This window comes from Gossypium raimondii, chromosome 10, assembly GCF_025698545.1.
Source record: "Gossypium raimondii isolate GPD5lz chromosome 10, ASM2569854v1, whole genome shotgun sequence".
Taxonomy (NCBI): domain Eukaryota; kingdom Viridiplantae; phylum Streptophyta; class Magnoliopsida; order Malvales; family Malvaceae; genus Gossypium; species Gossypium raimondii.
In genome coordinates this window covers 53,636,376-53,659,362 of record NC_068574.1, presented here as the reverse complement: position 1 = coordinate 53,659,362, position 22,987 = coordinate 53,636,376, and the positions used below count along the sequence as shown (strand labels likewise).

Here is a 22,987-nt window from a genome sequence, read left to right as displayed (position 1 = left end):
GGGTTGTGTTTGATATCACTTTGTGGAAAATATGGAAACAGCGCAACCAATACATCTTTGATGGTATTCCCTGTAATGTCAGTAACACTATTTCATGCTGCGTGAGCTGAGCGAAAGCGGTCAAGAAGAGTGGGAATGATCGTGCCTCACATGGTCAGTACAGGAGAAGGACGGTATGTTGGGAAGCGCCGGAGATAGACCAAGTGAAACTTAATACAGCCGGTGCTTGGAAATCTCATAACTAATTGGCCTCGGTGGGGGGGTAGGTACGAGACAACTGCAGGCAGTGGTTATGGGGCTATACTCGAAGCTTGGGGAGGTGCTCTGTGCTGGAAGTAGAGTGATGGTCGATACTGGATGGTTTGCAGCTGTTGTGGGTAGATTAGGGTCTTCCCATGTTGGTTTGCATGCTTTTAATTACTGTGTTGATAACATCAATAAATTTAGGATAAATTTGCAAATTATTATAGGAGCATAATTTATTTTATTAATTTATTTGACATGTGGCAACAATTTATTGGGACACATGGTTTTATTCTAACTATGCAATATCGGCAATAAATTATTTATGAACTTTTTATATTTTTTAATTTTGATTTTGATTTATATTTTATATAATTTTTAATTATTTATTGTCGTGACATATAAAAGAATAGTGTTATGTTAGCATGATATACATATAGATTATCATGTGTGTTGTCACGTTAATAATGTTAAAATTAATATTTTAGTCAACATTTCTATTAAAAAATAATTTGACTCTTTTTCAAAAGATTAAAACTGAATTTAGCTCAAAAAAGAATAAGGATCAAATTAACAGAAAGTATAAATATTGAGAGTCAAATTTATCATTATGAAAAAAATAAATTGAGGGCCAAATTTATCATTAGGAAAAATAAATTAAGAAAGAAAAGTTTTTAACTATTATATTTTGAACATGTGTCATCTAGGTACTAAACGAGAGCTCTAACAACGTCTTGATAATTATAATTTTATTTATTTCACTTATTAAACTATTATCCTTAAATTTAAGTGATACCAAACTTCAGAAATTATTTTATGGTCCCTTACCATCACATTATTCACGGTCCATTAATTCTAATTATTTAATGGCATTTCAACAATTTTGTCCATGTCATTGACACATAATTTTGATAAATTTTTTACCCCGAACTCTAAATATTGAACCTTAAATCTCAAACCCCAAATCCAAACTTAAATCTTAACCTCAAACCATGAATCTTAAACTTAAACCCAATTTAGGGTTCGAATTTGGGGTTCAAGATTCAAAGTTCAAAGTTTAAGGTTCAGAATTTAGGGCTCGAGGTTCAAGTTAAAAAAATACCAAAATTATGTGTCAATTTGACATTAAAAAATTTGTTAAAATGTCATTAAAGAATTAGAAATGTACAATGAATAATGTGGTGAAAAAGATCTATAAAATAATTTTTCTCATGATTTTATGAAAAAGAAAGTTAATATTTATAAACTAACTTTTATTTAATAATTTTATAAAATCAATCTATTCTTATTAAATAATAATTTCCTTAAAAATTAAAAATTCTTCTTTAAAAAAAAACTAACCAATTTAAGAGTGAAAATTTTAGACGTAATAAACACAAAAAAGAAAAAAAAAAATGGGGTTGATATGAGCAGCTGAGGGTGTAGTTTTGCTTTCTCTATCGGCGGGTTTGGTGAATGTTTTCCATAGGGTTTTGTTTACTACCGAAACTGCTTAATGTAATCACAAAAAGGGAAAAAGTGGAGGGTGGAAGGTTAAAATAGCGTCGGTTGCGGGTAAAGATGACAGCGATAACACGTGGTACTCAGGAAGGAACCAAAAGGTTGCCGGTTCCTTAAGGCTTTCTTTGCTCTTTTCCCTTTATTTTCTGTTGGGAGAAGAGAGCTGTGTCTAGTTCAAGCCTTCCTATTTACAAATGACACTTGTATAGTTGGAGTGATGGTTGGAGGGTCCATTTCTGGAACACATTCAATTACGTATATCATACAAATGTGATCGATTATTTATATTCTAGTCCTTGTCTTCTTTCTATTTTTTTCCATTTTAAAAACAGCCGATTGAATTTTAGCTTGATTGGCATGAGCATTATTGCCAAGGTAGGAGCACATGGGTTCAAGTGCGTTAAACCGCATTATCTTTTTATTGATGAGTTAGGGAAGGGCTATAGGTAGTTCTAAATATGGTGTCAAAAAGAATAGATTTGATCAAAATCTATAATGAGATTGATAAAATTTTTTTATTAAAAAGCAGCTAATAAAATGTTTATTTTTATCCATAACGTTTCTTCAATCCTTATTTTAATATTTAATTTAGAGGAAAAACATGTTCAAACTCACGCCTTTTCCATTACTATAATAGCAATGGTACAATAAAGCAAAAACTTCACATCTTCCTTTCAAAGCATTGAGGGAAGATTATCCACTGATGGGTTAAAGGCATGTGATCGATGTGTTGGTTTTGTTGTTTAATCTAAAGGGTGTGTTCGTATTAATCTTACTAGGTTTGGGTTTTGATCTCACCATGGATTGCTTTCCAGTAGTCCAACAAATGCTTGCCACCAACCCTAGATCATTCAGTTAAAACAGCTTGGATATATTGTTCCACCACTCAAGACACCAACCAAATCGTATATGCAAAGGGTTATAGCTGAATTTTGAAGCTCTTTAGATAGGTAGGGCAAAGGGGCATAAGAACAGGGTGTGTTATGTTCTGTTGATAAACATTTTAAGTTTAGGAATTGTGTTGAGATTCCATAGGCCAGTATGATTTCTGGCCTGGCCCCAATGACCCAATCTCAACTTCGCTGCATATCATTTAGTTAGCAACCAGTGGTCAAATCTAACAACATATGTCCCATCATCTTTGGTAAAGTGCCAAATAAGGGAGTCCTCATTACCTATATGGATTAAGCTGATGGCTTCTGCAACTTATGGGGTAAAAAATGAATTGAAAACATTCGATATAATCTATCTATTTAATTGTTAGATTTTTTATATATATAGAAAGTGTAGAACTGAATTATAATAAAAAGGAATATTTCCTAAAATGGTTATTCAAGAGACCTAAGAAGTTTTCCTACACAGTCTTTGTCAAGCTCATTCTTGATATTTATTTTTGGGGTTTTAGGTGAAATTATAAATTGAGGCCCTTTTTAAAAAATATATAAAATAAAAATATATACTAGTAATAAAATAAAAAAAATTGGGCCAAATTTTTTTCTTTTTTTTCCCTGCGTACAATAAAGCGTCGATTAGAAAACTTAAAAGGTTAAAAAAAAAATTCATGTTAAAAGTTGAAAAAAAAATTTGGGCTCCTTCAAACCCTGAACATTAGACGACCATACTTCTAAATTATCCCAAGGTCGAGCCTGATCTTTATTAACAATTTGTCACCAAATATCTAATGGAGATAGCTGAAGGATGTTTTCCAAATATAAGGTAAAGCATTAGACGTTTGTATACCAAAAAATAAAGTGAATTTAACTGGCATAATTTCGACTTTGTCAAATTCTCTAACATTAGGGAGACAAGTTACATTGCAAACAAGTTAGAATAGTTTTTGACTTTCCAATCATCATAATCAAGCCAATATTTTATGGTTCAATTCTTGCTTTAGAATAGATTAAAATGGAACATAGAATCAACATCAACATGATGGCTCCGAAACCCCTAAAGAATACTAATACTTTGTTGATGGTCGACCGGCTCCTTCGAGAGAAGTTTTTGAAGTGTCATCCTTCGAGCACTCCATCGGACCCCTAACAACAAAAGGTATTGTTCTCACTTCTCATATTGAGATTTTGTCCCTAACTTCTGCAGAGAATTGTGTATGGTTCATGAAGGGGGTGCCTCGGTTGGTGGAAACAGGTGCTTGCAAGACTTGATAAAGATGTCGGTATGGGGCATGTGAATAATAATGAGGTGGGCACAGGACGACTTGAACCACCAACACTAACCTGAGGCTTATATGGTCCTTACCTACAACCATGATACCATTTAAGCTACATAGCCCAACCGATATGCGCCTTCCATGAACTGTACACTACTCTCCGTAGAGGTTGGAGGATAAAACCTCAACACGAGGACAATACCTCTGGTTGTTGGAGGCCCAGTCAATTGCTCAAAGGACAACACTTCAAAGACTTCTCTCGAAGGAGCCAACCCCTCTCAACAATACTCGAATTTTTGGAGGTGAGGAGAAAAAGATTATGTGTATGCCAAAAGAAAAAAAATTGTTATGTATTTAAAATGTTCTGATTTTTTTTATAAAATTTTACATGTTAATAATTCGTTAAATGTAAATACAACACATTTTTGTATTCGTACTGTTTTCATGGTATGTCATGTTTTAATTATTTCACATTGTTTTATATAATTTTAATTCTTGCATAATTTATAATAATCATTTTAATTAACTCTAAATTTGTTTTTTTCCTTAGTTTTCATGAAATTGAAGCTTCCGAAATTCAAATTCTGACTTTTCATTGAATGAGTGATAATTTTAATAGAAGATCATGGAATAAAAGTTATGCACGCTAAAGGGAGGGAAAACAAGTTAGTGAATGCTTTGGTTAGGGTTAAATTATTATTTGAGTTATTGATTTTGTAATTTTTTTTTTTATATTGGGGTTTGATTTTTTTTATTTAAGTCCTGAATTTGGTAATTATTCTGGGGTTTGGATTTGACAACTTTTCCCACATTGTGGTTTGAATTGTTTTAGTCCAAGTTAGGTACTGAACTTGACAATTGTTTTCACTTTGGGGTCTAAACTTAGCAATTGTTCACATACTTAGGCCTGAACTTTAGGGTTTTTAAGGACAAACTTGAATAAAAAAAGTTCAAATTCTAATGTGAGAACAGTTGCCAAGTTTAAGGCCTAACTTGGACCAAAGAAAAAAAATTCAAGTCCCAACGTGGGAACATTTGCTAAGTTCAAGGCCTAACTTGGACAAAAAAAAGGGTTCAGGCCCCAATGTGGGAACAACTGTCAAGTTCATGACTTAATTTGGACAAAAAAAGTTCAAACCTCAATACGAAAGAGTTACTAAGTACCAGCCTCTGAATGTGATTTAACCCTTCGGCTAATTATGCCTAAACCTGGTCATGGACCAGGCTACCCACCCAAGCTTGAAGGCCCGCTCAAAAAGTGGGAGAGTTTAGGCAAAACTATAGGCTTGAAAAATGGACTTGGACAAAAAATGAGACTCGTTTTCTAAATGGGTCGAGCCTCGGGTAAGATCTCTTTAGCTTGAACCTGGCCCGGATTTGCCTAATTTTTTTCACTGTTGTTTTGCTGCTATTTTGTTGTTGTTTGCTGCCATTTTGATGTTATTTTGCTATTATTTTATTATTATTTTATTATTATTTTTTGGATATTATATAACTCTTATTTTATTATTAATTTTGCTATTATTTTAGAGGCATTTGCTTGCTAAGTTTCAACTATCTTAGTATTATTTAAGTATAAAGATTTTTTTAATGTATTTTCAATTTATTAGAGAACATTTATTATAATGTTTTTAGTGTATTTGATGTATTATATTTTTTAATTTGTTTATAAAAAATAATATAAAAAATTTAATATGGGTAGACAGAGCTTGTGTTTAGCATTTTTTTTATCTAAGTCAGACTTGGACAAAGTTTATGGCCCATTTTTTGGGTCAAATTGAGCCCAAACCTAAAAAACGAGCCTAAAATTTTGCATTAGTCTGACTTGACTCATGATCAGGTCTAATTATACCCCGCCTGGGCTCCATTGTTTCTTGCAATTGTCGGCTAAAGTCCTGCATGGTGATATGAGCTATCCTGACTAACCAAGACGGGTGACTGTGTTGTTAAGCCTATGCTATCAATTTTCTTTAAAAAAAATGTATCAATTTATTTGGTTTGTTAAGTTTTAAAAAAAATTAAAATAAAAAAATCCAGAATTATTTGATAAATCATTGAATTATTTAAAATATTTTATAATCATCATAAATTATAAGAAATTAAATGGCTACTTATCACTTAATGTTGAAAAATTTGAGTTGATTTAAAATATTATGTTCAAAATAAATTGTTTTATTTTATTATATTTAATTTTATCCAAAATAATTTAAAATAATATAAAATATTATATTATATTAACTATGAAATAAGTAATTTTCAAAAACCAAAATTTATTATTATCAAATAATATAATTATATTAACAAAAAAAATTAATATTAAATTTTTTAAGTTTATCAAACAACATCTAAATCTACTTAAATCAAACACTTTGATAAATTAAATCGAATTAATTCAATTTTATGGATTACCTGATTTTTTTCTTACTTACATTATTTGTGTTTGACACTACTGATTTCCTCATTTCCTTTTTGTTTTATGGAGTTTCATTCTTCCCCATCTGCCTCAACAGGCTTCTCTTCCTCCTCAACAACCTTAGCCTTGGGCTCATGCTCTGCCCATTCCTTTCCCAATGCTTCCAACTCCATTTTCATTTTCTTGCAACTTCTGAAGATCTCCTTTCATTCAGCCGAAAGGGCAGTAAGTTTTTGCTCTACCTGTTTCACCTCTGATACGACCTCCTTATATCTGATTAGATTACGATCCAAATTACGAGTAATCGTCTGCTTCATAGATTCCTTCGCAATAAGGTGATTGTTGTCTTGCACTGCTTTCGCTGCTATGTCAGCTAGTTCTTTCAAGCTCTCCTCCATGGCCAACGACTCTTTTTTCTGCTCAATTGTAAGGGTGGTAGAGGAACAATCAAAACTAGCTAGTATCTTGAATGCATGCTTAAGTGGAGAAAGCTTCGGTGACTCGTAAAAGGTAACAGGGCTCATATTCAAGGCTTCGTCTAATTTAGTCAGTGCTTCCATTGCTTCTTCTTGAGAATAAACAATGTTGGAGCTCGAAAGCTAGTGAAGAATGTGTTCATATCTTCTTCAGTAGGCTCCTCAAGTTCAATGGCCTGAAATGGCGGCAAAGAAAGCAATAATATAGATACATAAATGCATTAATATCAACAACTAATTTAGCTGACTTACCACAATCTGGGAAGAAGGCTGAGTTGGTGAAAGAGTTGTGATTCCTATTGGTTCGGTTTCTTTAGTTTCCTGGTTGTGTATGACTGCCTTAACACAATCAGCTTCCTCCGTCTTAAGTTTATCCGAATCGGATTTGAGTATCAATTCATGTGAAATCAAAGCTCTAGTCCTATCAGTGGGCATGCATCATTGACAAGATAGCCTCTTTCAGGGTCATGTAATTCAGTAAGAGGTAAGAATGAACGAAAGCTCCAAGCAACATTCATATCGAACTCACGCGTACCCACTGCTAAAAGAAAAAGAGTGTATCATCAACAACCAGTCAAGTAAACAAGCTAATGACACATTCTAAGAAGAAAGAATGGCATGGAGAACATATTTGGCCTCAAACAAGCTGAGCTAATCGATGGGAGGTCAGATTTCATAGAGCTCAATCCCATTTCTGAACCTATGACCAATATGAACCCAAAGTTTCCTTTGTGATAATGGTTCCATTTCATGCCTCGTTCAATTTTATATTGACATTCTAGTATATATTTTCTATTTCTATGTATGCATGGGTAAAGCTCAAGCATTCACCATTGAGCCAGGGCCCCAAGTGAACATACAAAATAAATGCCAATATCACCAAAAAGAATTGAATTACACAATTGGTTCACACACTGACCTTTAACAACTAGCATTAGCTTAACCCCAACATCACTAACCATTCCACTATTCCCATAATATGGTCAAATTTGTATGAAAATAAATAAAACAAATTCACCAAGGGGGAAAAAGCAAAAGCCATGTGTCCACATAAGTATACCCCATTGTTTAGAATCAAATAACTATACCCCCATTAAATAAAGTAAAAATGTGATAGCTGCAACAACATAACCTTCAGTAATGGAAGTTGTTCGATCAAATCGGTCAATTACAGTTACTTCAAATTGGACAAATGATCCGCATTGTTCCCTTTGGGAAAGATAAGAATTCGCCTGCCATCAACCAGTTGAAACAAGTAAAACATAAGCAACAAGAAGAAGATTATCAAAGTTACCATTTGTTGCCATCAACCACAAAATTTTCAGAGTAGAGCCTTTTGTCTTGGATGCTAGAGAAATTTTCAATCCTCCCTGTGTTAATATCCACAGACTGAGACTTGCTATCCACTGCACTCAAAATTTTAAACATTAAAAGGATTAAAAAAAAAAAAAACAGGGTTTTTGAGTGTTTAGGGGAAGGATTATAAGAAGTACTTGCTAATACCTTCCATTATCAGATAATGTGGTAGTAAAAGATGCTTACTGCTCAACGTCCATAATTGGAAAATTCAGGGTTTCCTGGCAAGTGTTGCCAATTTGACTAAAATATGATAAACAATTAACCCAAATTTATTTATTTGAAGTCCGTCATATTATTATTTTTAATTTAACATTTAATTGTTATAAATAATAAATTATTGTAAATATTCATGGAGATAAATTATTTCTTTCTATCTAAGACAAAAAATATATATTTACATTATTTTTAATTTAATATTTAATATTTATAAATAATAAATTATTGTGGATATACATATAATAAGAGATAAATTACTTTTTTTCTAAGATAAATCATTTATTTATCTTTATGTGTTAATTTATCTCCTTTATTTATCTTTAATTTTGTAAAGTTTATCATTGTTTTTAACCCCAACACATAGGTGATTCAAGTGAATGAGAACACATAAAGTAGAATTATATTCTCTATTATGGTGTTTTGTAGCATTCTTTTATTTCTTTATATTTCTAGCTAAATTTCTTTTATTTTATAACATTAATGTTGGGATTTGTTTAAAACTAAGATTTGAATTCGCAATAGAGAAAGGATTTTATAAAACAAGGATATTATCCATTTCCGATAGTTTAATGTCACATTAGTAATTATTGGTCTAGCAACTAAACTGATCAAACCAATTGAATCAAGAACCAAAAGTTTAACTGATTGAATTATTGGTTCGATTATTAAAATTTATATGTGACTCTCTAAGGTTATACCATATTGTCATATAGAATTTTAAATTAATTTTCAAGATATGATGTGACATAATCTCAAAATTGATCCTAATAACCAAGTTTAAGGGCCAAAAAACTTATATTATCCCAAACAATAACAAAAAATGTTCCAACACCAAGCTATACAATACCAACATTATAAATTGTTTTCAAGAGAAACTTATTGGTATCAAGAATTGGCTCAGAAAACGACTCGTTAGCTGGGAGAAGTTTTTTTTTCTTTTTTGGGGTTCAAACATTTATAAAAGTTGAAAACTTTGATTAGTAAGTTTGATAATCAAATCGATACAATTTGTAAACGTGAAGGGTTAAAATTATTAGATTATTTATAATTAAGATCAAAATGCTAGAATATGTAAATATTCAGGACTAAATGTGTTATTATACCGTTATCAATTTAATGGTGGCTAATCAGAACAGGAACGAATTCAAATGTCAGTGTTTAAATTAAAAATTTTTAAAGTTCAGTAACCAAAACAGGAACACGTGCATAGTTGGGTGACCATTTGTATAGTTTACCCAAAAATCAAATGAATTTTAAGTAAAAATCCTTTTGGATTTTCAGATCCTTTTGGGCTTGATATTAAGGCTAAGGCCCAATTTAATTGTTTTTCAAAACCCAATCTGATTTTCTTTAAATTTGCTGCTCAAACCTAAATTTATTTGGAATTTTGTTTTGAAAAATTTGTTGTCAAATCTGTTTTTAAAGAAGTCCAAATTGATTTGTTTTAGAAACTCAAATTGATCTTTTAGAGCCAAATTAATTTTTAAAAAATTCAAATAAAATTTAAAATTAGCCCAAATTAAGAGTCTAAATTTGTTTTAAGCCTAATAGGTTTTGAGTCAATTCGAATTGTTTTAATTTTTCAAGGTCTTTTAAAATGCTCTATCTAATTTTAATTTAACAAGGTCCAATTTTAAACTTATAAAAATTATAAAAAAATCATAAAAACTTAAATTGGATTGGATCAATCAGTTTGATTGATTAGATCGAAATCGATAAGGGTATCAATCTGGAGAAGGTCATTAGATCGGTTGACTTGAAAACCGAATGGTTGAATCAAATTTTTTAATATATTTTTTATTTTTAATGTTTTATTTAATTGAATTGGATGAATTATCGAACTGTAAAATCAAGGGCTTGAACAATTCGATTAGCTGTTCAATTATGGAAACATTGGTCAAAATATTTCATTATGGCATATGCTAATAGTTGGATAATAAAATTTTCATTTGATAAAAATTATTAAAAATAAAAAAGTTCGATTCAATAGTCCAGTTCTCAGGTCAACCAATCTATTGACTTTTTTCGGATTGGTAAACTTGCGATTTTGGGCTAATTGGTCCAATTCAAGTTTTTATGATTGTTTTATAATTTTTATCAGTTTATACAATTTTAATAAATTTAATATATTTTTTAAAGAATTCTAATATGTATTTTATTTTAAATAGGTTTCATTAATTTTTTATATTTTTATAATATTTATAAGTTTATACAATTTTAATAATTTTAATAATTTTAATTTTTTTAAAGAATTCTAATATATATTTTATATTAAATAGGTTTCATTGTTTATTTTATATTTTTATAATATTTATAAGTTTATATAAATTTTAATATCTTTTTATAATTTTTAATTTTTTATGATTTTTAGGGGAAAATATTAGATTAAACCAAAAGTTGCCATTTGTCACTATTTGATTGGTCCATCAATTTATTTTAACAGTCAACGTAGTCAATGACGGAAATTGTTAACGGAGGGGCTTGATTGATTATTTTAATTAACGATAGAAAGTTAGTTGAGTGTGAATTTAATATAGGGGCTTAATTGATTTTTTTTGTTTGCATTTTCTTAAGGGCTTTTTGACATATAAGCAAAAAAAAAAATCAACATTGATAATTTTGGTGATAGAATTGAAAATGTTTGAAATTAGATAACCAAAATAGAAATATATTAATACTTGAGTGACCCAACTAATAGAATTGCCATCATTTTTTATTTTTTAAATAAATATAAAATTATTTACATAACTTTCTATTAATTTTTAAAATAGTAAAAGAAAATAATAAAGGATAGCCTAAAGCTAAGTAGTTTAAGTCAACTAGACTTTTGACAAAAGAAGAGGACTTGTCAATATTTAAACAAACTTGGAACTCAAAGGAACCTTGAATCTTCATCCCCTCCACGTTTCTGCACTGCAGGTAGCACCACATTCTCTCGTAATGGCAGGTATAGAGCTTCTACTTATAATCCTTTCTTCTATTATTATGTATGTTCTGTAATGTTTAAGATTTTGAGTGCAGTGGATAGTAAGTTTCAATGTATGGATATTGATGTAAAAATAAAGAAGTTCACATGGAGGATTCAGAATTTCTCCAGTCTTGAAGTCAAAAAGCTCTACTCTGAAGTTTTTACTGTTGATGGCTACAAATGGTAACTTTGATCTTCTTCTTCTTGTTGTTGCTTTATGTTTTTATTTCCAGTTTTTATCTCCCTATGACTCAGATTTACAAACTTATTTGGCAGGCGAGTTCTTATCTTCCCCAAGGGGAACAATGTGGATCATTTGTCAATTTATTTAGATGTTGCAGATTCAGCTACTTTGCCTTACGGATGGACTAAATATGCCCAAGTCGGGCTCGGAGTCATCGATCAATTTGATCGTGAAACTTCCAGTACAAAAGGTATATTGTTATTTGTTGCAGCAATCACAATTTCGCAGTACAAACAAGGGATCAGCATTTTATTCTTGTTCTTATTTAATGGGTTTAAAGAACCTATATAAGATAGCCATAATATAGGAATAAGGGAAGGGTCACTGATATGCTGAATGCTAGGTCTTAAGAGTGACTGCGTCAACCAATTGTGTAATTCGACTCTTTTTCTTATTTACTCGGTTACTTGTCATTTGTCAAAGCTTTAGGAAAACAATGGATATTGCTTCCTCTTGTTCTGTTTTGCATTTATTTTGTATGTTCACCTGGGGCTCTGTCTCATTGGGGAATGCTTGAGCTTTCCACGTACAAGCATACATAGAAATAGAAATGATAGACTAGAACCAAATGACAATATAAAATGTAATGAAGCATGGAAGAGCCATTACGAAGAAGTTTCGGGGTTTATAAAGGAAGCTTCGAATTCATATTACCTAAAGCTCAGCTTGTTTGAGGAGTTGGTATGGTCAAAACTGTTGAAGTCCAGATGCCAAATATTTTATCTATGCCATCCTTTCTTCGTAGAGTCTGTCAGCTTCTGTACTGAACTGGTTGTTGATGATAAGGCACTGTTGTTTTTGGCAGTCACTCACCATTGTTTCAACGCGAGGCAGGTTGATTGGGGCTTCACTTCATTCTTACGTCTTACTGAATTACACGACCCTAAAAGAGGCTATCTCCTTAATGATGCATGCTTGGTTGAAGTATACGTTTGCACTGATAAGACTCTAGATTTTATTTCCCATGAATTTATAGTCAAAACTGATTGGGATGAACTTAAGGCCAAGGAAGCTGATTGTGTTAAGGCAGTCATAGACAACCAGAAAACTCCTACAACCAAACCAGTAGAAATCACACCTCCTTCACCAACTCAGTCTTCTAGCCAGACTGTGGTACGTTACCTAAATCAGTTAATATTAATGCGTATATATATATCTCTTATTATTGCTTTTCTTTTCCGCCATTTCAGGCCATTGAACCTGAAGAGTCTGCTGAGGAAGACATGAACACATTCTTCACTAGCTTAGAGTCCGAGCTTTCAAGCTCTAGAATTGTTTATTCTAAAGAAGAAGCAAAGGAAGCACTGGCTAAAATAAACGAAGCCTTGAATACAACCCCCGTTAATCTTAACGATTCAGGGAAGTTTTCTCCACTTAAGCAGGCATTCATGATCCTAGCTAGTTTTGATGGTTCCTCCACCACCCTTACAATTGATCAAAAGAATGAGTTGTTGGGCTTGGACGAAAGATTGAAAGAACTAGCTAACCGAGCAGCGAAAGCAGTGCAGGACAAGGATCAACTTACCGCCAAGGAATCTATGAAGCGGACGATGACTTGTAATTTGGAGAGTAGCCTAATCAGATATAAGGAGGTCGAAACAGAGGTGAAACAGGTGGATCAAACACTTGCTGCCCTCCGTGAGGAAGTTGAAGAAGCACAAAAGAGAAAGGAGAAGATGTTGGCTGAACGAAAGGGGATATACAGAAGTTGCAAGGAAATGAAAATGGAGTTGGATGCATTGGGAAAGGAATTGGCAGAGTGTGAGGCCACTGCCAAGGTTGGTGAGGAAGAAGAGAAGAGTGTTGAGGCTGAATGGGGAAGAATCAAAGATTTCATCTCTTCCATTGAAGCTAAGATTTAAGTATTGGTGTTTTGAACAAGACTTTATATTATATAAATTTTATATAAATGATATGTAGGAGGTATATATGGAATATGGTATTCTTCTTATTGTCATGCTTAAATTATTTATTTGGTTTTTTTTTGGGAACATTAATCTTATTATAGTTTTTTATGATATAAGTTTTTTTTTATATATATATATAATATATGAAACTATCTATAGCTTATCTCAAACTTTAAATAGGACGAAAATATATTTCAATAGCATTTAAATCGACATTCTCCTGCACTAGTAAGAATGTCAATACTAATCAAGTTAAAATTATATGGGCCACAATTCACTATTTATTATAGTAATGTATGCATAATTTAATGTTTATCTTGGGGTCAATTTGACTAAAATATGATAAACAATTAACCCAAATTTATTTATTTGAAGTCCGTCATATTATTATTTTTAATTTAACATTTAATTGTTATAAATAATAAATTATTGTAATTATCCATGGAGATAAATTATTTCTTTCTATCTAAGATAAAATATATATTTACATTATTTTTAATTTAATATTTAATATTTATAAATAATAAATTATTGTGGATATACATATAATAGGAGATAAATTACTTCTATTTATCTAAGATAAATCATTTATTTATCTTTATGTATTAATTTATCTCTTTATTTATCTTTAATTTTGTAAAGTTTATCATTGTTTTTTTACCCCAACACATAGTTGATTCAAGTGAATGAGAACACATAAAGTAGAATTATGTTCTCTGTACAGCCCAATATTTGCCCAGCCCAAAAATCAATTACAAACCCAATACCCAAAACCTATACAACATAACCCAAACAAAACAGCAGCCTAATTTAGCCCAATAACCTAGCCCAACTACACAACCGGCCCAATCCCCCAAAGTCAAACTAGGGTTTCAGAAAAGAAACCCTAGCGCCGCATCTGCTGACCAGCCGCCACGGTCATGTCGCCCACTTGCCCTGCCACCGCAGCTTCTGCCACCGCACGTCCCATCGCCACTTGCCTGCAAAACTAGAGAAAGAAATCACAAGTAATAAATAAAAAATATTGTAAAAATGGCTATAAAGTCATTCAAAGATCTGTAATGGGGCTGCCCCCCTTTTTCACGATTTAAAGAAATAAAAAAGCAAAAAAAAAAAACAGATTCAATAACCCATTTTTCGGTATATCTATTTTCCTTTTCTATTTTTATTTTTTTTCTTTATTTTTTTTCTTTCGAACTATTTGTGTTTGATTTTGTTTCTTTTATTTTTTAAAACCTGTATATATATATATATATAACATATAAAAGAAAGCAAAAAAAAATTACCTTTGAATTTACACGGTGGCCGGCACGACGGCGTCGACGGCGGTTCTTCTCGTCGGATTCTGGGCTACGGACTGGAAGGAGAGAGGATTTTTTAAGAGAATTTGTTTTTTTCTTTGAAAGAGCAGAAAATGAAGTTAAATTTTTTTTTTTGATTTTATAAGCACTCAAAACGGCGCCGTTTTGCGCCATAGCCCCAGGCGTTAAAACGACGCCGTTTTGCCCCCAGATCCGCCCGTCGACTCGATCCGACCCGGAGGATCCGCGTGTTTTCGCTGGAGAGGATATTTGCGCGCGAGGCCCCTCCTCCTTAGCGCTCTGGTGCAATTTAGTCCTGTTTTGTTTTTTAAATTCGGTCGCATAATTTCTCATATGTTTCATTTCAGCCCGTGTCAAAACGCTGCGTGTAGGGCTCGGGATATTTTCCAAATCGATCCCCTAGGCTTCGCACGCATTATAAATGAGTCCCCTTTGTATTTTCCATGTTTAAATTCGCCCAGTATCTTTGTTTTTACTTCGATTTAGTCCTTTTTTAACACTTTTATTATTATTTTTTTTTTCTTCATTATTTTAATGTTATTATCTTTTATTATTATGATTATTATTTCTATTATTATTTATATCATTTTTATTCATCATATTATTATTATATGATAGTTTAGATATACATACATATATTCTTTTTGCATTTACTTTATAATCTTAAAAAAATAAGTATACTTACATACATTTTGTACATATATACCTACCCTTTTTACATGTATTTCATTATTTTCATATTCTATAATTTTTATATACCGACGCATATGTACATATGTACATATTATATATATATATATTTATATATTCTTTATATTTTAAAATATATTATATATATTTTATATATACTTTATAATTCTAACATACATACATGCATATATATATATATATATATATATATATATATATATATATCATAATTTTATTCATTACTATTGTTTCATTTGGTGTTAATTTATTTATTTATTTACATGCTCATTATTATTATTTACTTAAAGTGCTTTAATTTTATTTGTTTATTTACTTTTATTTGTTGATTTCTTTTTATTATATTTGCCATCTTATTTATTTATCTTTTCTTATTTTGCTTGTATTATTTTATTTTCATTATCATCATTATTATTATTTTACATTCATTTTTCTTTACTCAGATTTATCCAAAAACGGAAAATTTCAAAATAAAAATAACACTCGATATTTGAGATCTTCGAGAGAATTGAGCCCTAACGTATTGGGTTCCGATTTTCTTTGTTGAATCAAAATAATCGAAATTACTCTTTTATAAAAAAACATAAATAAAAAGCTCATCATCGAGAATTCAATACGTCGTGTCCTAATGCATTGGATGTGACACGTTGATTTCTTAAGATGAAGATTTTTTTAAAAAAATAAATGCAATATTTAATGTTTGATATTTTGAGAAATTGTGCCCTAACGAATTGGGTTGAGATTTCTTCATTTGATTTAAACAACTGAATATTCTTTTAAACTTTATTACGTGAATATTTTCAAACTCAAGTTTTAAACGATATCGGGAATTAAAAAAGGATCGTGTCCTAACTTACTGGCCGCGATCTCTTTTTTAATCCAAGATAGTTAAATATCTTTTGAACAAGCATTTTCATTCACGTATCGGGAATTCGAGATATTGTGTCCTAACTTACTGGATATAATTCTCTTTCTCGAATAACGTGAAACATGCCCTTTTCCTGAAAATTTTTAACGTTTTAATACAATGATCGTATTTTTAAAATTCTTCAAGGTTCTCAATTTTCGACATTAAGACATTAAGTAATCAACTAGGTACCAATTTTGGGCGTATCGAGGGTGCTAATCCTTCCTCGTATGTAATCGACTCCGAACCCGTTTTTCTGAATTTCGTGGACCAAACTTGTTGTTTTAATAAAATCAAACCGTTTATTAAAAACAACTCCTTTTCGAGGTGATCCAATCACACCTCATAAAAAAAAGGATTGGTGGCGACTCCTGTTTCTTTTTTTCAAAACCCAAGTCGACCCCGTTTTCAATAAAAAAAATAAGGTCAACATTCTCAATTATGGTCTTTTATAGCATTCTTTTATTTCTTTATATTTCTAGCTAAATTTCTTTTATTTTATAACATTAATGTTGGGATTTGTTTAAAAACTAAAATTTGAATTCCACAATAGAGAAAGGATTTTATAAAACAGGGATATTATCCATTTCTAATAGTTTAATGTCGCATTAGTAATTATTGGTCTAGCAACTAAACTGAACAAACCAATTGAATCAAGAACCAAAAGTTTGACTGATTGAATTATTGGCTCGATTATTAAAATCTATGTGCGACTCTCTAAGGTTATACCATATTATCACCTAGAATTATATGTATTAATTTTCAAGCAATGATGTGATATAATCTCAAAATTGAACCTAATAGCCGAGTTTAAGGGCCAAAAAAATTTATATTATCGCAAACAATAACAAAAATTATTCCAGCACCAACACTATAAAATACTAACACTATAAATTTTTTTCAAGAGAAACTTATTGGTATCAAGAATTAGCTCGGAAAACGACTCATTAGTTGAGAGAAGTTTTTTTTTCTTTTTTAGGGTTCACATTTATAAAAGTTGAAAACTTTGATTAGTAAGTTTGATAATCAAATTGATACAATTTGTAAACGTGAAGGGTTAAATTTATTGAATTATTTATAATTAAGATCAAAATGCTAAAATATGTAAGTATTGAGGACTAAATGTGTTATTATACCGTTACCAATTTAACGGTGGCTGATCAAAACAGGAACGAATTCAAATATCAGTGTTTAAATTAAAATTTTTTAAAGTTCAGTGACCAGAACAAGAACACGTGCATAGTTGGGTGACCATTTGTGGGTTTACCCAAAAATCAAATGAATTTTAAGTAAAAATCCTTTTGGGTTTTCAGATCCTTTTGGGCTTGATATTAAGGCTAAGGCCCAATTTTATTGTTTTTCAAAACCCAATCTGATGTTCTTTAAATTTGCTACTCAAAACCTAAATTTATTTGGATTTTGTTTTGAAAATTTTGTTGTCAAATCTGTTTTTAAAGAAGTCCAATTTGATTTGTTTTAGAAACTCAAATTGATTTTTAGAGCCAAATTAATTTTAAAAATCCAAATAAAATTTAAAATTAGCCCAAATTAAGAGTCTAAATTTGTTTTAAGCCTAATAGGTTTTGAGTCAATTCGAATTGTTTTTAATTTTCCAAGGTCTTTTAAAAATGCCCTATCTATTTTTAATTTAACAAGGTCCGATTTTAAACTTATAAAAATTATAAAAAAAATCATAAAAACTTAAATTGGATTGGATCAATTTGTTTGACCGATTAGACCGAAATCGATAAGGGTATCAATTTGGAGAAAGTCATTAGATCGGTTGACCTGGAAACCGGATGGTTGAATCAAATTTTTAATATATTTTTTTATTTTTAATGTTTTATTTAATTGAATTGGATGAATTAGTCTAACTGTAAAATCAATGGCTTGAACGACTCGACCAGCTGTTCAATTATGGAAACCTTGGTCAGGATATTTCATTATGGTATATACTAATAGTTGGATAATAAAATTTTTGTTTGATAAAAATTATTAAAAAATAAAAAAAAATCGATTCAATCGTCCAGTTCCCAAGTCAACCAATCTAATGACTTTTTTCGAATTGGTAAACTTGAGACTTTGGGCTAATTGGTACAATTCAAGTTTCTATGATTGTTTTATAATTTTTATAAGTTTATACAATTTTAATAATTTTAATATTTTTTTAAAGAATTCTAATATATATTTTATTTTAAATAGGTTTCATTAATTTTTTATATTTTTATAATATTTATAAGTTTATATAAATTTTAATATCTTTTTATAATTTTTTATTTTTTATGATTTTTAAGGGAAAATATTATATTAAACCAAAAGTTGCCACATGTCACTATTTAATTGGTCCATCAATTTATTTTAATAGTCAACGTAGTCAATGACGGAAATTGTTACTGGAAGGGCTTAATTGATTATTTTAGTTAAGGATAGGAGGTTAGTTGAGTGTGAATTTAATATAGGGGCTTAATTGATTTTCTTTGTTTGCATTTTCTTAAGGGCTTTTTTGACATATAAGCAAAAAAAAAATCAACATTGATAATTTTGGTGATAGAATTGAAAATGTTTGAAATTAGATGACCAAAATAGAAATACATTAATACTTGAGTGACCCAACTAATAGAATTGCCATCATTTTTTATTTTTTAAATAAATATAAAAATTATTTACATAACTTTCTATTAATTTTTATAAACAGTGAAAGAAAATAATAAAGGATAGCTTAAAGCCTAAGTAGTTTAAGTCAACTAACTTTTGACAAAAGAAGAGGACTTGTCAATATTTAAACAAACTTGGAACTCTAAGGAACCTTGAATCTTCATCCCCTCCACTTTTCTGCACTGCAGGTAGCACCACATTCTCTCGTAATGGCAGGTATAGCTTCTACTTATAATCCTTTCTTCTATTATTATGTATGTTTTGTAATGTTTAAGATTTTGAGTGCAGTGGATAGTAAGTTTCAATATATGGATATTGATGTAAAAATAAAGAAGTTCACATGGAGGATTCAGAATTTCTCCAGTCTTGTAGACAAAAAGCTCTACTCTGAAGTTTTTACATTTGATAGCTACAAATGGTAACTTTGATCTTTTTCTTCTTGTTGTTGCTTTATGTTTTTATTTCCAGTTTTCATCTCCCTATGACTCAGATTTACAAACTTATTTGGCAGGCGAGTTCTTATCTTCCCCAAGGGGAACAATGTGGATCATTTGTCAATTTATTTAGATGTTGCAGATTCAGCTACTCTGCCTTACGGATGGAGTAAATATGCCCAAGTCGGATTCGGAGTCATCGATCAATTGGATCGTGAAACTTCTAGTACAAAAGGTATATTGTTATTTGTTGTAGCAATCACAATTTCGTAGTACCAACAAGGGATCAGCATTTTATTCTTGTTCTTATTTAATGGGTTTAAAGAGGCTATATAAGATAGCCATAATATAGGAATAAGGGAAGGGTCACTGATATGCTGAATGCTAGCTCTTAAGAGTGACTGCGTGAACCAGTTGTGTAATTCGACTCTTTTTGTTATTACTCGGTTACTTGTCATTTGTCAAAGCTTTAGGAAAACAATGGCTATTGCTTCCTCTTGTTCTGTTTTGCATTTATTTTGTATGTTCAACTGGGGCTCTGTCTCATTGGGGAATGCTTGAGCTTTCCACGTACAAGCATACATAGAAATAGAAATGATAGACTAGAACCAAATGACAATATATAATGTAATGAAGCATGGAAGAGCCACTACGAAGAAGTTTCGGGGTTTATAAAGGAAGCTTTGAATTCATATTACCTAAAGCTCAGCTTGTTTGAGGCGTTGGTATGGTCAAAACTGTTGAAGTCCAGATGCCAAATATTTTATCTATGCCATCCTTTCTTCGTAGAGTCTGTCAGCTTCTGTACTGAACTGGTTGTTGATGATAAGGCACTGTTGTTTTTGGCAGTCACTCACCATTGTTTCAACGCGAGGCAGGCTGATTGGGGCTTCACTTCATTCTTACGTCTTACTGAATTACACAACCTTAAAAGAGGCTATCTCCTTCATGATGCATGCTTGGTTGAAGTATACGTTTGCACTGATAAGACTCTAGATTTTATTTCCCATGAATTTATAGTCAAAACTGATTGGGATGAACTTAAGGCCAAGGAAGCTGATTGTGTTAAGGCAGTCATAGACAACCAGAAAGCTCCTACAACCAAACCAGTAGAAATCACACCTCCTTCACCAACTCAGTCTTCTAGCCAGACTGTGGTACGTTACCTAAATCAGTTAATATTAATGCATATATATATATATATATATATATATATAGCTCTTATTATTGCTTTTCTTTTCCACCATTTCAGGCCATTGAACCTGAAGAGTCTGCTGAGGAAGACATGAACACATTCTTCACTAGCTTAGAGTCTGAGCTTTCAAGCTCTAGAATTGTTTATTCTAAAGAAGAAGCAAAGGAAGCACTGGCTAAAATAAACGAAGCCTTGAATACAACCCCCGTTAATCTTAACGATTCAGGGAAGTTTTCTCCACTTAAGCAGGCATTCATGATCCTAGCTAGTTTTGATGGGTCCTCCACCACCCTTACAATTGATCAAAAGAATGAGTTGTTGGGCTTGGACGAAAGATTGAAAGAACTAGCTAACCGAGCAGCGAAAGCAGTGCAGGACAAGGATCAACTTACCGCCAAGGAATCTATCAAGCGGACGATGACTTGTAATTTGGAGAGTAGCCTAATCAGATATAAGGAGGTCGAAACAGAGGTGAAACAGGTGGATCAAACACTTGCTGCCCTCCGTGAGGAAGTTGAAGAAGCACAAAAGAGAAAGGAGAAGATGTTGGCTGAGCGAAAGGGAATATACAGAAGTTGCAAGGAAATGAAAATGGAGTTGGATGCATTGGGAAAGGAATTGGCAGAGTGTGAGGCCACTGCCAAGGTTGGTGAGGAAGAAGAGAAGAGTGTTGAGGCTGAATGGGGAAGAATCAAAGATTTCATCTCTTCCATTGAAGCTAAGATTTAAGTATTGGTGTTTTGAACAAGACTTTATAATATATAAATTTTATATAAATGATATGTAGGAGGTATATATGGAATATGGTATTCTTCTTATTGTCATGCTTAAATTATTTATTAGGTTTTTTTGGAACATTAATCTTATTATAGGTTTTTATGATATAAGTTTTTATATATATATAATATATGGAACTATCTATAGCTTATCTCAAACTTTAAATAGGATGAAAATGTATTTCAATAAGATTTAAATCCACATTCTCTGCACTAGTAAGAATGTCAATACTAATCAAGTTAAAATTATATCAGCCACAATTCACTATTTATTATAGTAATGTATGCATAATTTAATGTTTATACTAGGGTCAATTGCACCAAATGTCCCTAATTTATCGTTTAAATTTTAAATTGGCCCTAACTTTAAAATATTTTAATTGAATCTTCAAAATATTCATATGTATCAATCAAGTCCTTTAGTTTAGATATCAATTCAAGCATTAAATATTGATTCAAATTTGATGTAAAACATATTTAAAATATATAGATTAAATTATAAATATATATGTACTTATTGCATAAATAGTTATTTTTTAACACCGCCAAATCTAAGCCATAGTGTAACTACATGCACCACAACTTATATTTGCCAAAATAAACACTCGAACTGTAGTAAAATTTGAGAGTAGTTGGAATGGGATTAGGGTTTGTAGAATGAGGGAGAATAATGACTTTTAGAGAATTTTGAGATAATTTTTTTTTTGGTTTAGTCATTGTTTAATTTAATCAATTTTAATTTTTATATTTTTTTAATTTTGAAATTTCAATAATAATTTAAACAACATTCATTATTTTGAGTCATATATCGAAATAGTAACTTGACATATCAATGAGCGTGAGCAATTGATTGAATCGAATCGAATAATAATATTTCGAGTAAACAAATATTATTTTATCATCTTAATTCAATTTAAAATTTTTTAAAATTAAGTCGAGTGATATAAAATTTAAAAAAGAAAAAAGAAAGTTTTAAAAAAAATTCAGATTCCTAGATACATGCAGTCAGAAAAAGTAGGAACGGGATTTAGGGTGCAATGAGGAATAAGGAAATGGGACATGGAATAATAGGGAAAGTAGGTTGGACATTTTTGATTAAAAAAAGAAAACGTCATAGTTGGATTAGATTGATTGGAAGTGTAAGAGAAACCTTTGAGTGGATACAGATACACTTATTTATTTGTTTCTTGTTTTGTTGGAATTTAGAAAGAGGAGAGCTGGTTTTGTCATAAATGAGGTGAGGGTGTTGTAGTTTCCATGGCGGCGATGCAGGGGCTTTAAGTACCAACCTAAGCCTAAATCTAAATCTTCACTTTAATTACGTTTGCATGGTCATGATCCCACTATTAGAACAATTAATTGGTACTCCTCGTAGCCATTGGTGTTTCTGCTAAGGTGGTTGTACTGGCTCATTTTGGGGCAGTAGTGATTTGGAGAGCCAACTGAAGGTTAATGATGAAAGCAAGTAACTGCTGGTTTGAAAGCACACAGTAACCA

The 22,987-nt window shown here is 31.1% G+C and overlaps 1 protein-coding gene and 1 pseudogene across 3 annotated transcripts; one reads left to right on the top strand and one right to left on the bottom strand.

The window, feature by feature from the left end:
• Positions 1–6,394: 6,394 nt before the first annotated feature.
• On the bottom strand, positions 6,395–7,761 carry LOC105776005 (uncharacterized; annotated as a pseudogene).
• A 3,421-nt stretch (positions 7,762–11,182) lies between these two features.
• Positions 11,183–21,532, top strand: LOC105776124 (MATH domain and coiled-coil domain-containing protein At3g58270). Of its 3 annotated transcripts, none has more exons than XM_052622121.1 (5): positions 11,183–11,321; positions 11,396–11,525; positions 11,619–11,776; positions 12,392–12,699; positions 12,777–13,577. In XM_052622121.1, the coding sequence occupies exons 1-5, from the start codon at positions 11,315–11,317 to the stop codon at positions 13,446–13,448; spliced, it is 1,275 nt and encodes a 424-aa protein (XP_052478081.1). In that variant the 5' UTR covers positions 11,183–11,314; the 3' UTR covers positions 13,449–13,577. The 3 variants fall into 3 exon arrangements, with proteins under 3 accessions (XP_052478081.1, XP_052478080.1, XP_012454071.1); XM_052622120.1 differs by lacking the exons at positions 11,396–11,525; positions 11,619–11,776; positions 12,392–12,699; positions 12,777–13,577 and adding exons at positions 19,374–19,503; positions 19,597–19,754; positions 20,369–20,676; positions 20,772–21,532 and having other exon boundaries at positions 11,246–11,321; XM_012598617.2 differs by lacking the exons at positions 11,183–11,321; positions 11,396–11,525; positions 11,619–11,776; positions 12,392–12,699; positions 12,777–13,577 and adding exons at positions 19,171–19,301; positions 19,374–19,503; positions 19,597–19,754; positions 20,369–20,676; positions 20,772–21,532.
• Positions 21,533–22,987: the final 1,455 nt, after the last annotated feature.

What these genes read in the sequence shown, in the direction of transcription:
- LOC105776124 (XM_052622120.1), top strand. An exon ending in TGAAACTTCTAGTACAAAAG is followed by an intron (nt 19,755 to 20,368) that starts GTATATTGTTAT and finishes TGTTTTTGGCAG; the next exon opens with TCACTCACCATTGTTTCAAC. An exon ending in AGTCTTCTAGCCAGACTGTG is followed by an intron (nt 20,677 to 20,771) that starts GTACGTTACCTA and finishes CCACCATTTCAG; the next exon opens with GCCATTGAACCTGAAGAGTC.